General features: G+C 42.5%; 1 protein-coding gene across 1 annotated transcript in view; it reads left to right on the forward strand.

Moving 5' to 3' along the window:
* Positions 1-397: 397 nt before the first annotated feature.
* Positions 398-14,001, forward strand: part of LOC137522237 (free fatty acid receptor 2-like) — a 48,962-nt gene continuing 35,358 nt past the window's right edge. The window contains exon 1 of the mRNA XM_068242269.1: positions 398-427. Within this exon, the coding sequence (XP_068098370.1) occupies positions 399-427 (29 nt within the window). The 5' untranslated portion in view covers position 398. The remainder of the gene's footprint in view (positions 428-14,001) is intronic.

The following is a 14,001-nucleotide window of genomic DNA, read 5'->3' on the forward strand; positions in this document are numbered from 1 at the left end:
CAAGTTTACTTAAGTCACCACAAGCAGTCAGCAGCGCAGCAGATTAAACACAGTTGCCAGCTTGCTCTGCTGACAGACTCGCCAGTAAACTTGCTCTCTTTCAACACACAACATTCAGGTATCCATATCTTACAAGTCCTGAAGGCAGACATTGCAGCAGCTATAGGATTTCCAGCAGAAGCTGCAGAGAAACTGGCATCTCATGTGTGAAGTTTCAGACTGTACTGGTGACACACTGGAATAGCTGAGTTATCCCAGAGCTGGATTGTCTCACATCTGGGCTGCCGCACAGCTGGACTGTCACAAGACTGGACTACCTTCCAACTACTGGAGGAGATATCAGTGCGCTACAAGTAGAAACTATGAATCTGACTGCTGAGAGCTACAAGGACACATTGATGAACTCTACTGCTAATAAACAGCCTGGGTAAGTATGTGGCTGATGCTGCTTCATATATGCTGAGTCCAAGATTGTAACCTGATGCAAAAACTGTTCTATGAGCCTATCGAAGAGACGTCATTATTTATTATCATTAACAGAAACTACTGACTAGTACATGCAAATGGAGCCAGTGATGGTATTGTGAGTTGAGCATAGCCAATAGCCCAGCTAGGCATATGCCTTGGACAACATTATTTATTATGTATTTATGTATCACTAAGCTCCTCTGAAAACAGTAATGACTATGTACTCTGTAAAGAGCTGCAGAAGATGTGTCACTGACATCTTCTGCAACGCTTTACAGAGTACATAGTCATGTCACAGACTGTCTTCAGAGAAGCTCTCAATCTATTCCTACTATAGTCATAGTCTCATGTCCTATAATAATATTATTTTTATTATTATTATTATTATTATTAATTTATTTATTTATATAGCACTGGCATCTTCTGCAGCACTTTACAGAGTACATAATCATGTCACTGACAGTCCTCAGAGGAACTCACAATCTAATCCCTGCCATAGTCATAGCCTAATGTCCTACCATGTTATTATTATGTATTTATATAGCACTGACATCTTCTGCAGCACTTTACAGAGTACATAGTCATGTCACTGACTGTCCTCAGAGGAGCTCACAATCTAATCCTACTATAGTCATAGTCTCATGTCCTATAATATTATTATTATTATTATTATTATTATTATTATTATTATTAATGTATTTATTTATATAGCACTGGCATCTTCTGCAGCACTTTACAGAGTACATAATCATGTCACTGACAGTCCTCAGAGGAACTCACAATCTAATCCCTGCCATAGTCATAGCCTAATGTCCTACCATGTTATTATTATGTATTTATATAGCACTGGCATCTTCTGCAGAACTTTACAGAGTACATAATCATGTCACTGACTGTCGTCATGGGAGCTCACAATCTAATCCCTGCCATAGTTATAGTCTGGTGTCGTTGTCATAATTTAGGATTAATTTTGAGGGAAGCTGATTAACGTACCCGTGTGTTTTTTTGTTGGGATATGTGAGGAAACCAGAATGCCCAGAGGAAACCCATGCAGATAGTTTCTTGGCTCAATTTTGAAGCAGGAATCCTACGAGAGCTGCAAGGCAAGAGTGCTATATCCACTATGCCACCAAGCCAGTGCCACCAATAAACAAAACACGGCGCTGAGAAATGAAGGGTGTCCTTTCTTAGAAAAGTGAATTAGGTTAGTTATCTTATTCCATGTTTTCAGAGTTTAGCGTTTCTTAGCGATTCACTAACCCAGAACAAGCGTGCCAATAATAATGTGAGAAGTCTGCAATCCAATTCTGGGTCACTAATCCCTGAAAAAGTAATGCTGCGGGCTGGCCAGTGGCGTAGAAATAGGGGGTACATAGGGTGTGACCACACAGGGGGCCCCTGGACCCGAGGGACCCAACTAGGGGCCTCTCTTCATCCATCTTATTAGCTTTTCATTGCTGCTATGCTGGTAATGAACACCTTTATATGTGCATTGCATAGTGGTAATCCTTAAAGTGGATCCGAGATAAACTTTTACTCATTGCATAATTGTGTTCCTTACATATAGTTTATAGGGCATTCCTCAAGCCAAATACTTTTTTTGTTTTGTTTTAATACTCGAATTCCCTATAAACGAAACAAGCCTCGCAGCTTCTCCAGAGTGCTTTGGCACTGTAGCAAGGGCTTATGGGAGCTCAGTCTGGGCAGGAGGAGGTTACTAGCCTGAGATTTCAGAGGCAGAGGGGAGGAGGGAGGAGGAGAGGGGACTGAATTTACACACAGGCAAGCTGATAGTATCTCCAGCCCTCAGCCTGTGACAATGTGACAAACAGAACATGGCTGCCCTCATTGTATCACAGGAATAAATAATCATAAACTGTTGAAGCCGTTTGCAGCTAGATATGCTGTGTAAACTATCTAAACTTTAGATAAGATATATAGACAAGTTACCGCACTTGCTATAGTTAGTTTTTCATCTCGGATCCACTTTAACTAACATTTTCCTTACTCTAATTAACCCACTCTGACTCTGCAGCTGTCCTTGGTTGGTTTCGGGGATCCATATAATGAGAGTACTTGGGGCCCCATTTAAAACTATTACTGGGCCCCCAAGCTCCTTAGTTACGCCACTACTACTGGCATAATTACACTGCTGGATCCTGAGCACGAACGCCAAAAAGTTGGCAACTTCGCAAATGAAAACGAAAATACGTGAAACTTGGCAATAATTGTTGCCACATGCTTCTTTACATATTTAATGCATGCTCTGTTTACAGGAATGAGCTCTGCTTATAAACTCTTTTTGATTATGTCAGTATTTTATGATGCTACCTCTACTGTCTCTGGCCCTAGGCAGGGGTCCTTGTTTACTATAAACTCTATTTGAGTCTTTGAGTATTTTATGATGTTACCCAAAGTGTGTGTGGCCCGAGGCCCTAGGTGGGTGTCTACTTTACTAAAATACTAGCAACTCCACCAGTAGATTGAATCTGTTGTATAAAGTTTAAAGTGGAACTGTACATGACATGATGAGATAAACATGGGAACATATAGTACCAAGCCTGTTTAGAACTTGCCTGTGTTCACTATTTTTCCATAGCATGCACCAACAAAAACAATTCATTGCCACTTTCTGATAAGGCAGTCGGAATGTAGACAAATACAGGGGAAGCTCTTCTAAAAATTAATAGAAACAAATACTTTTATCTGCCTGTGCAAACAATCCTTACAGCAAGAGTGTACCCGAGGCGACATGTGACATGATGCAATAAACGTGTATGTACAGTGAGAATCAAAAAAACATATTAATAGCCAGTCTGTTTATCTTTTTTTATTTAGCTGCCTGAAAGAGTTAATTTTCAGGCATGCAAGTGACTGCTTCTGTCTTGTCAGGAATATAGATTATATAGCTGCCTGAAAGAGTTAATTTTCAGGCATGCAAGTGATTGTTTCTCGTCTTGTCGGGAATATAGAAACCTCACTGATAAACAAATTACAACCATAAAAGTGTTCCTGGCAGAATACAACTGCCTAGGGCAGGGGAGATATAGAGAAAGGTCAATATTTCGCTTATTTTAACCTTGGGACACTGAAGTGAGGGGGCTATAAAGGCTGCCATATTTATTTCCTTTTAAATAATACCAGTTGCCTGGTTGTCCTGCTGACCCTCTGCCTCTAATACTTTTAGCTATAGACCCTGAACAAGCACTGCCGTAACAATAGGGGAAGCAGCCCCTGCCCCCGCGGGGGGGGGGGGCCCGGGGCCCCCCTGGGGCCTGCTCATGGTCGTTTTGGGGGGGGCTGGAGGGGTCGCAGCATAAGGGGAGAGCTTAGTAGCACGTCGGTGGGGAGAGGGGACGGTCCCCCCCTCCCTCACCTCGGGCTCTCCCCTCTGCGCTCCCCTCCTGCATCTATGTAAGTGGTAGCAGCAACGGCGGTAGCTATAATTACCTCCATTCACCACGGAGGTTGCCGATCTGCAAGGGCTTCACATTACTTCCTGTTAAAACAGGAAGTAATGTGAAAGTAATGTGAAGCCCTTGCAGATCGGCGACCTCCGGTGGTGAATGGAGGTAATTATAGCTGCTGCTGCCGCTGCTAACCATTACATAGATGCAGGAGGGGAGCGCAGAGGGGAGAGCCCGAGGTGAGGGAGGGGGGGACCGTCCCCCCTCCCCAACGACGTGCTACAAAGAAAAAAAAATATGGCAGCCTCCATATCCATCTCACTACAGTTCTCCTTTAATAGGCTGCCATTGAGCAGGGACAATAAAACATTCAATCTACTTTGTAAATGATTAAATGGAAAATAAAACCATGGGCTTGATTCACAAAAGAGTGCTAACTGGTAGCACGGGCGTTTTCACGCGAATTTTCACATTGCGCACAAAACGATAACGATTTAGCCCGCAAACGCGAATTTTCACACGTAAATGATATCGATTTCGTGCAAAAAATCACGTTTGCGCACAAAACCGTTATCGTTTTGCGTGAAAATTCGCGATCGCGCACAATGCGAAAATTCACGCGAAAACGGCCGTGCTAATAGTTAGCACTCTTTTGTGAATCAAGCCCCATGAGGTATCTAACAAAAGAAAAAACATTTTCAGGAGTAGGAGGATAAATACAATTATTTATCTTATCAGTTTATGTTCACCTCAGATTTATTTTAAACTTCTGAACTAATTATTTATCATTATTTTTTGGAGAGCTGAATGAACCCGATTTTACATGTCACTGATATGGCTGCACAATTCACGGTTCAAATTTCAATTAAAATTATAATTTGAGACACCTGGAAAGTTCTATAAACTATTGCTTCTACACGTATTATCTATAATTGTTTATTTTCAGTAAAAAATTTGCTTTAAACTGTGGCTGAAATCAGAAACTCCTTTGCTAATAAAAGCCATAGCTGATTCCACATCACAAAGATAACTGTAAAAATATCTTTATTTTCCTTTCCAGAAAATACTTTTCTTTTACGGTCAAGTCAATACATGACAGCACTTTCTGACTGTTTGACCCTGCTATGTCATCTAGCAGAAACAAGCTTCTGTCCAGCAATCGGCAGAGTTAGAGATAACCCTTTAGTGCTTGTAGCAGTTCGAATCTCTCCCTTAGTGATCATGATTGAGAGCTCATTGAAATCAATAGGCTGCTTCCTATTCATATTTATTAGATACAAGTGGGATGCGAAAGTTTGGGCAACCTTGTTAATTGTCATGATTTTCCTGTATAAATCGTTGGTGGTTGTTACGATAAAAAATGTGAGTTAAATATATCCTATAGGAGACACACACAGTGATATTAGAGAAGTGAAATGAAGTTTATTCGATTTACAGAAAGTGTGCAATAATTGTTTAAACAAAATTAGGCAGGTGCATAAATTTGGGCACCACAAAAAAGAAATGAAATCAATATTTAGTAGATTCTCCTTTTGTAGAAATTACAGCCTCTAAACGCTTCTTGTGGGTTCCAATGAGAGTCTGGATTCTGGTTGAAGGTATTTTTGACCATTCCTCTTTACAAAACATCTCCATTTCATTCAGGTTTGATGGCTACCTTTAACTCACTCCACAGATTTTCAATTATACTCAGGTCTGGGGACTGAGATGGCTATTCCAGAATGTTGTACTTGTTCCTCTGCATGAATGCATTAGTGGATTTTGAGCAGTGTTTAGGGTTGTTGTCTTGTCGAAAGATCCAGCCCTGGTGCAGCTTCCGCTATGTCACTGATTCCTGGACATTGGTCTCCAGAATCTGCTGATACTGGGTGGAATCCATGCGTCCCTCAACTTTGACAAGATTCCCAGTCCCTGCACTGGACACAATACCCCACAGCATGATGGAACCACCACTATATTTTACTGTAGGTAGCAGGTGTTTTTCTTGGAATGCTGTGTTCTTTTTTTCCTCCATGCATAATGCTCCTAGTTATGCCCAAATAACTAAATTTTAGTTTCATCAGTCCACAGCACCTTATTCCAAAATGAAGCTGACTTGTCCAAATGTGTTTTAGCATACCTCAAGCGGCTCTGTTTGTGCTGTGGGTAAAGAAAAGGCTTCCTCTGCATCGCTTTCGCATGCAGCATCTCCTTGTGTAAAGTACACCGTATGGTTGAACAATGCACAGTGACTCCATCTGCAGCAAGATGATGTTGTAGGTCTTTGGTGCTGGTCTGTGGATTGACTCTGACTGTTCTCACCATTCGTCGCTTCTGTTTATCTGAGATTTTCCTTGGTCTGCCACTTCGAGCCTTAACTGGAACTGAGCCTGTGGTCTTCCATTACCTCAATATGTTCCTAACCGTGGAAACAGACAGCTGAAATCTCTGAGACAGCTTTCTGAATCCTTCCCCTAAACCATGATGGTAAACAATATTTGTCTTCAGGTCATTTGAGAGTTGTTTTGAGACCCCCATGTTGCTACACTTCAGAGAATATTAAAAGAGGAGGGAAACTTACAATTGTCCCTTTAAATACTCTTTCTCATAATTGGATTCACCTGTGTATGTAGGTCAGGGGTCACTGAGCTTACCAAGCCTATTTGAGTTCCAATAATTAGTTCTAAAGGTTTTGGAATCAATAAAATGACAACAGTGCCCAAATTTATGCACCTGCCTAATTTTATTTAAACAATTATTGCGCACTTTCTGTAAATCCAATAAACTTCATTTAACTTCTCAAATATCACTGTGTGTCTCTTATATGATATATTTAACTGACATTTTTTATTTTAACAACAGATTATTTATACAGGAAAATCACGACGATTAACAAGGTTGCCCAAACTTTCGCACCCCATTGTAAAAACGGAGGCCTCTGCAATGCCAGATTCTGCTGCCTGCCATCATGCAATCTTCCCAATCTTTTTTCCCTGTTTTATTGCCTGTTATTCTCTGATGGCTAATTTGATTATAACTTGTGTGTGTATACCTGTAGGTAGTTGCTGGCGAGTAGCTTATTTGTTAGTGTGTGTCTCTCTCTCTATCCATTGTCAAATGCTCTCAGGGTGAATAGATCTAAGCTTTGATGATATCCTTTACATTTCAAACAGAGGAAGGCTGTAACATGGTGTCAGATTGCTGTATACCCTAGAAAATGATATATAAGCTTCTGTATGTGACATTACTTGTGTACGGCTCTGATCCACTTCTGTATCATGCCTGAAGAAGAAACTTAAAGTTTCGAAAGCTTCCAAAGAAATCTTGTACAGTTAGTCATAAAAGCTATTACCTAATACAAACATCTGTTGTTATGTCCTCAGATTTTCTCTGTAGAAAAATAGATATACCACAGAGAGGGGTTTTCCAAGAAGTTAGTGAATTATGAATGACAATAAATTCTTGAAGAGATTGGAAAAAGCTTACACATACCCCAATACCTACAACTTGACACTTTTAAGACGCTCCTGACCATAAGACGCACATAGGTTTAGATGGTAAAAACCAGGGGAAAAAAATATATACTAGACCTGGTGCATCCATGATAAAGTGGCATCTTATAGATTATTCCCCCTTTGTACCTCATGCCCCCTTGTACCTCTTGTGTCTCCCTGTGTCCTCCTCTGTCCCCCTTGTGTCCTCCTCTATGCAGGGCCGGATTTATACTTTTTACCGCCCAAGGCCACTATCACCAGCCGCCCCCTGTCAAACAGCTAGCGCCCTACCACATACACACTGTTATTGGCCCCAGTAATCAATGTTTTTAAAGATGCCTATTAACTATGCCATTTTACTGAACAATCAACCTTCCGATTGATTGGATTGAACAGTGTTGATGGTGCCAATCGACTACAAATGACCAATTGTCAATTGTTTTATCAATCTGTTTTGTGGACCGGAATGGTCTGAAATGATTGGAATGGTGAATAATTTTGATTCCATTTACGGGCCAAATTGATACTTTCCGCTCTGATAGGTTGGAGCTGGTGGAGGGCGGAGTTGGAATCGAAAAGCGATGAGTGACAGTTCAGGTCACAAACAATAGGCTGCCCATGTTTGCTGCTCCTTCACTCCCTGAGTTCCAGACACTTGCCCAACTGCTGCAGTTCACATGTTGGCAGGTTGACTGTGTGAGTGTGCCAGCCTGCAGTCCGCCCCTTGCTTCCTGGTGCCCTAGGCCATGGCCTATGTGGCCTTGCCTGAAATCTGGCCATGCCTCTATGCCCCTTTGTGTCCCTGTGTCCTCCGTTTGTCCCCTGGTGTCCTCCTCTGCTTGGGCACAGTACTGGGAATCCCTGACATTGCGGCGGGTTGGAGGTTCGTATTGGCAGGCGTTCACAAGTCAGGAACTCCCTACATTTGAACTATAAGACGCAGTGACTTTTCCCCCCACTTTTTGGGGAGAAAAAGTGATTCTTATAGTCCAAAAAATACAGTAATTGCATTTCAGCGTGGCCAGTCTGAAGTCATAGGGGGAGAGCGCCCACTAAAGGTAAAACAATTAAAATTCTCTAATCCAGTTATTTATGTGTAATAAACTTTTCAGTCAAAAATATGGCCGATTCTGCAGAAGAGCAAGAAGTTTTGAATCAGCATGATATAATTTATCGGCTAACCTACAGGAAAACAAAAAGCGAGCTTGCGGCTAATAAGCCTTACAGGTACAAAGTCTGAAGAAGGCGTATTAGCCGAAAGCTTACTTTTTGTTTTCCTCTAAGTTAGCCAATAAATGGTATCATCCTGAATGAAAACCTCTTGCTTTTACTGAGGGCTAACACGGAACAACACTTTACTGCTTCTTCAGAAGTGGCCTTCTGTTACCCTTTCTTTCTACAATCTATATAGTAGTTGGGGGATTTTTTTGGTGGGGGGGAGGGGTTGGTCACCTCCCCCTTCCCCTCCCCTTCCCCCCTGTTTACATATTTATATCTCTGAAAGGAGATTGTAATGTCTGTTTAGTACCCATCTGTTGACTGTTCTATCAGAAAAGGAGAGTGATTCCAGTTTCATTTACCCCATCGCTTCACCTTCCTAACATCTGGGCCCATACACAACTCACTTTTTCACCTAGGAGATCATTTTTATCTTCTCTTTAAACTAACTTTTAAGCATTTTACAATTGTAAAAGTACCCAAAAGTTAGTGAAAAAGTACTATCAAAATTATTTTGAGTATTTTCTTGCTTGTCGGTGGATTGAAAAGCATTATGACAAGGTATGAAAATATCACCTAGTAGAAAACTCAGGAGAAAAAGTGCCCCATATGCAATTAGATTTTCTCCTGAGTTTTCTCCTAGGAGATAATTTTTCATGTTCGATTTAAAATGACTTTTTAGTACTTTGCAATGAAAAGTACTGTCAAAATAAGTTTGAGTATTTGTTTGCTTGCTGGTGGTTTAAAAGGCATTTCATTTATAGGTTGTGAAGATATCACCTAGGAGAAAGCTTAGATGAAAAAGTGAAATGCATATGGCCCCTGATGGCTCTACATGCCACACTATTGGCTACCAGTGATGAGCGAAAAAGCCAATATTCTTTTTGCATTAATTTTTGAGAAAGTAATGTTGCATTTGATTTGTTGATTACATTCAATGAATATGCCATAGAAAACAAGTTTTAGTACCGGTATTTTTTCTGAGGCAAAAGTATAGATATATTGCAGTAAAAATGTTAGCGGTAAAAATATAGTTTTACGCATTTTCATGCATTTCGCAGTAAAATAATGCTTTTTTGCGAAAATGCAATTTTCAAAGTCGAAAATAGAATTTTTGATGCGGAAATGACTTTGGCGAAAAATTTGCAAACAATACTGTTGGCTACTGGTTGTTTTCTTTGTTTTTCTGTTATTTTTCAGTCTCTGGAGAACCTGGTACCTGTTCTCTCAAGACTGAAATCAAATAGCCTTTTGTGACGTGCAATTATTCTCTGAAAAACCCTGTGCATGAGTTCTGTGTTAGGGTATCTGACCCTAACCACTCCATTCCTACTTTCTAAATGAGCAGGTCAGCAGAATCCACTACTATTACCCTGCCTTACATGCCTACATTTAGTTGTGTGTACGTATTCCCCCTGGAAAGAGCAGAGCATTTATGCAGCTGGGGGAGGAAACTGTACCACACAACACAATTGTGGAGGAAAGGAGTGGTATACTACAATGGTATACAAAAAATATGTCCACTGTATTTTTTTGTAATTACAGTTTGTAGATATACTATACTTAGCATGTGCAGGAGACAGTGGAGACAGGGAGTAGATGTGTTAGTTTTCTGATGAAGTTTATGAACCCTCTTGCGGCATTCCCTAACTGGATTGTTTTTCCATTTGCAGATTAATTCTATTATCATTTACAGTGAAAAATGTTGGTGCTGTTAGCATACAGGCCAGCATACTTAGCAAGGCAGTCAGATCCTGCGGGAGGTGTATTGATTGAGCTAACAATAATGGATAGCCACTGAATCTCTCATTAGCGATCACAGAACGCTTCCGTTATGTAAAAACTGTATGAGTGACGGCATGACAATCGAGAAGAACTGTCATCTGTCACATGTGGACACCACAGCCTGCTGCGAGCTCAATGATGAAGAACTACAATTGCAAATTTAAAGGACACCTGAGGCGAAAAATAAACAAATGAAATAAACGATTGTATCTATCTTCCTTCTCCTAAAAATGACTTTTTAAGATATACCATGGTTTTATTTTATGTTTAAATCTACTTTTTAAGTTTTAACTGTTTTATTGTTTTTGCTCAATGACACATTCATTGAAGTATGCAAGTGCTACAATCTACAAACTATTGATCCTTTTTATCTCTTCCCTGCTCTCAGAAGCCATTTTCTGCTAGGAAAATGGTTTATAGTTGTAATTTCTTATCAGTTAGGGTCACACTGTAGTCGCTTCCTGTCTGAGTCAGGGCTGAGTCAGCCACTTACATACCTGATATTTAACTCTTTCAGGCAGAGAAAGAAAAAAAGGAACACAGCCTAGTTATTTGTGTGCTAGGCACTGTACATACCCATGTCTATCTCATCATGTCACACGTCACTTCGGGTATCCTTTAATAGTAAAGACAATTTGAAAATCGTGGTAGCCATAACAGATAGATGCTAATGCAATACAGCATGTGCTGCATGGTTTATGGGTCGTTCCAATTCCATAGTGCTGCTTCAGGGGCGTGGCTACAAATCATGGGGCCTCCCAGCAAAATATTTATGATCCCGCCCCCCTCCAGTGTTCAACACTCTCCCTTGCCTACCCCTGGTGACCCTCACAGCCTGGAGGCCCATCTCACAAGGGTCATACAATAAATGTGAACATCGTAATCATCACACCCATAACAAGTGTGGCCACAAACACACCTTTATCAGAGGGAGTGAAGTAGAATTTTCCCCCCCCCCTCCCCCTTACAGCTCTGGGCCCCCTTGTAGTCGCAGGAGCTGCCAACCTGTAGTTACACCCCTGACGCCATTGCAGAGGCATCCTGGTAACTACAGTTGAGTAGTGCCTGCAACCACAGGGAGGGTCCCAAAGCCTTATTCAACTAGTTGGTTGAATATGTGTAATGGGGTGACAGCGCTGGAACGAGGAGATCGAGAGGGGACAGGGAAGCGTCAGTAGGATCCAGAGCCTTCCCTCTCCATAGGTAAGTATTATTTCTTTTTGCTTTGGATTTACTTTAACCAGCGGTCTCTGGCCACTTAAAGAGACACTGTAACATCAAAAAGATCCCCTGGGGGGGTACTCACCTCAGGAGGGGGAAGCCTCAGGGTCCCAATGAGACTTCCCACGCCGCCCTCTGTCCCACGGGGGTCTCACTGCAGCCCTCCGAACAGCGGCCCGACAAATCCGTCAGTTTGTTCAATATTTACCTTTCCAGGCTCCAGCGGGGGCGCTGTTGTGGCTTTCGACTCTGAAGTAGACGGAAATACCTGATCTCAGTCGGGTCCGCTCTACTGCGCACCCCTGAGGGACGGAGGATGGCGTGGGAAGCCTCATTGGGACCCTGAGGCTTCCCCCTCCCGAGGTGAGTACCTCCCAGGGGAACTTTTTGATGTTACAGGTTTTCTTTAAGGACCAGAGACTGCTGGTACAGAAACGGCAGAATCCTGACAATCGTCGCACATATCTGCCGTACTTTGGGAACCTGGGCCACCCACTCTACCGTCTCTATGACGGCAGTGTTCCTGTGAGCCGGTCAGGAGCCGCTTTCATTTCCTCCTGACCCTGTCTTTCAATGTAAGCCAATGGGTGTTGCTTACATTGAAAGACAGGGCCAGGAGCCAATAAAATTAGCTCCTGATCAGCTCACAGGGCTTTGCCATCATAGAGACAGGCAGTGCGAGTAAACTGCAATGGGAGACGGTGGGGCTTCAAGGGCGAAATCTACGCCCTGGCAGCCAGAGAGCCATCAAAACGGAGTAGAGTTCAACTACTGAGTTCCTTAAGTAGTTAAATGGTTAAAAGAATATGTTTGGTTGACTTTGTGTTTGATCTAGCTTCCTTAGCACCTGCCTTGAGAAATTAGCCCATGGTTGACTTATAATGGTTCTTCTAAGCTGGGAAACATAAGTGATCCAGCAAATCTAGAATGGACTTTTTTTGGGGGGAAAAAATGAAATGGCAAGTTTGCAACTCGCAGCTGGGTTAGCAGCAAACCACAATGAAGAACCCTGAAAGTTTACTGACATGGCGACAGTGTAATTGTAGCTACATACTCATACCTGCAGGGGAAAGGTAATATGTTTAGGAGACCTGGCCTTATGACAGATACCAAGGCATATGTATGGCCAGGAGTAATGGCCAGCGGTTCCTGCAAACAACAGCCACTCTGGTGGAGGCATCAAGTATGTAGTGGCAGTGGGTTAAAGGGCAACTGAAGTAAGAAGACTATGGAGGCTGCAATGTTTATTTCCTTTTAAACAATACCAGTTGCCTGGCAACCCTGCTGGTCTGTTTGGCTGCAGAAGTGTCTAAATAACACCAGAAACAAGCATGCAGCTCATCTGTCAGATCTGACAATAATGTCTGAAACACCTGATCTGCAGATGCTGGTTCGGGGTCTATGGCTAAATGTATTAGAGGCGGAGGGTCAGCAGGGCAGCCAGGCAACTGGTATTGCTTAAAAGGAAATAAACATGGCAGCCTCCATATACAGTACCTCTCTTTTCAGTTGTCCTTTAACAGCAATTCCAGGCAGGGTCCAACCAGCAAAATTTTGATGGGGCCTCCAATGGTCACGCCCCTTCCCTTGGTGCCCTTCATGGCCTTGGGGCCCATCTCACAGGAGTTATAAGTGTGGCCATCATTATCTTCACACCCATAACAAGCGTAGCCACAAAACACCTGATCTGCAGTATAGTCCCCTGTGTCGTAGGAAAGGAAGGTTAGTAGTCTGGGCCCCCAGCAGCTCTGGGCCCCTCTGTGATCGCAGGTGTTGCTCCTCTCTAGTTACCCCCCTGTGTAGTGGTCCAAATCCAAATCCAAAAAAGCTTTATTGGCAGGACCAAATACATTTAGCATTGACAAAGCAAAACAAAACATTAACATGGGGGTGGGGGGGGGGGGGGATTGTGGGAATAAGGGAAGGATATAGGTATACAGTCCATAGGAGTGTGGAGGATGTAATGGATGGTATGGGGGATGAGATATATAGTCCATAGGGGGGCGGGGGGTATAGTATACAGTCCATAGGGGAGGGGAGTATGGGGTTATACAGTACATGTGGTATCATGTTCCTCTCAGTTGGTGGTAGGCAGTAATATATCGGGCTGCTATTTGCACAGTTTTTTCCTCTTCCCCCAGTAGGATATAGAGTCTCCTCTCCTCATCTGTGGAGGTGAAATCTGGGATGTGGGCGGAGAGTCTCTGGAAGTGGGTGGTCCTCAGCGGTGTATATTTGCTGCAGTGTAGCAGGAAGTGGGCCTCATCCTCCAGGACCCCCTGGTCACATTGCCTGCACAGTCTCTCCTCCCGGGGCTTCCATGTCTGTCTGTCTTGTCCTGTCTCTCTCTCAATGGGATCAATAAGTTGGGTGATAGGTTACTATAAAGCGGTTTGCGCTGTCAATTAGTAAAGGGAAGGAAAAAAAAG

The sequence above is a fragment of the Hyperolius riggenbachi genome, chromosome 6, assembly GCF_040937935.1.
Source record: "Hyperolius riggenbachi isolate aHypRig1 chromosome 6, aHypRig1.pri, whole genome shotgun sequence".
Classification (NCBI taxonomy): domain Eukaryota; kingdom Metazoa; phylum Chordata; class Amphibia; order Anura; family Hyperoliidae; genus Hyperolius; species Hyperolius riggenbachi.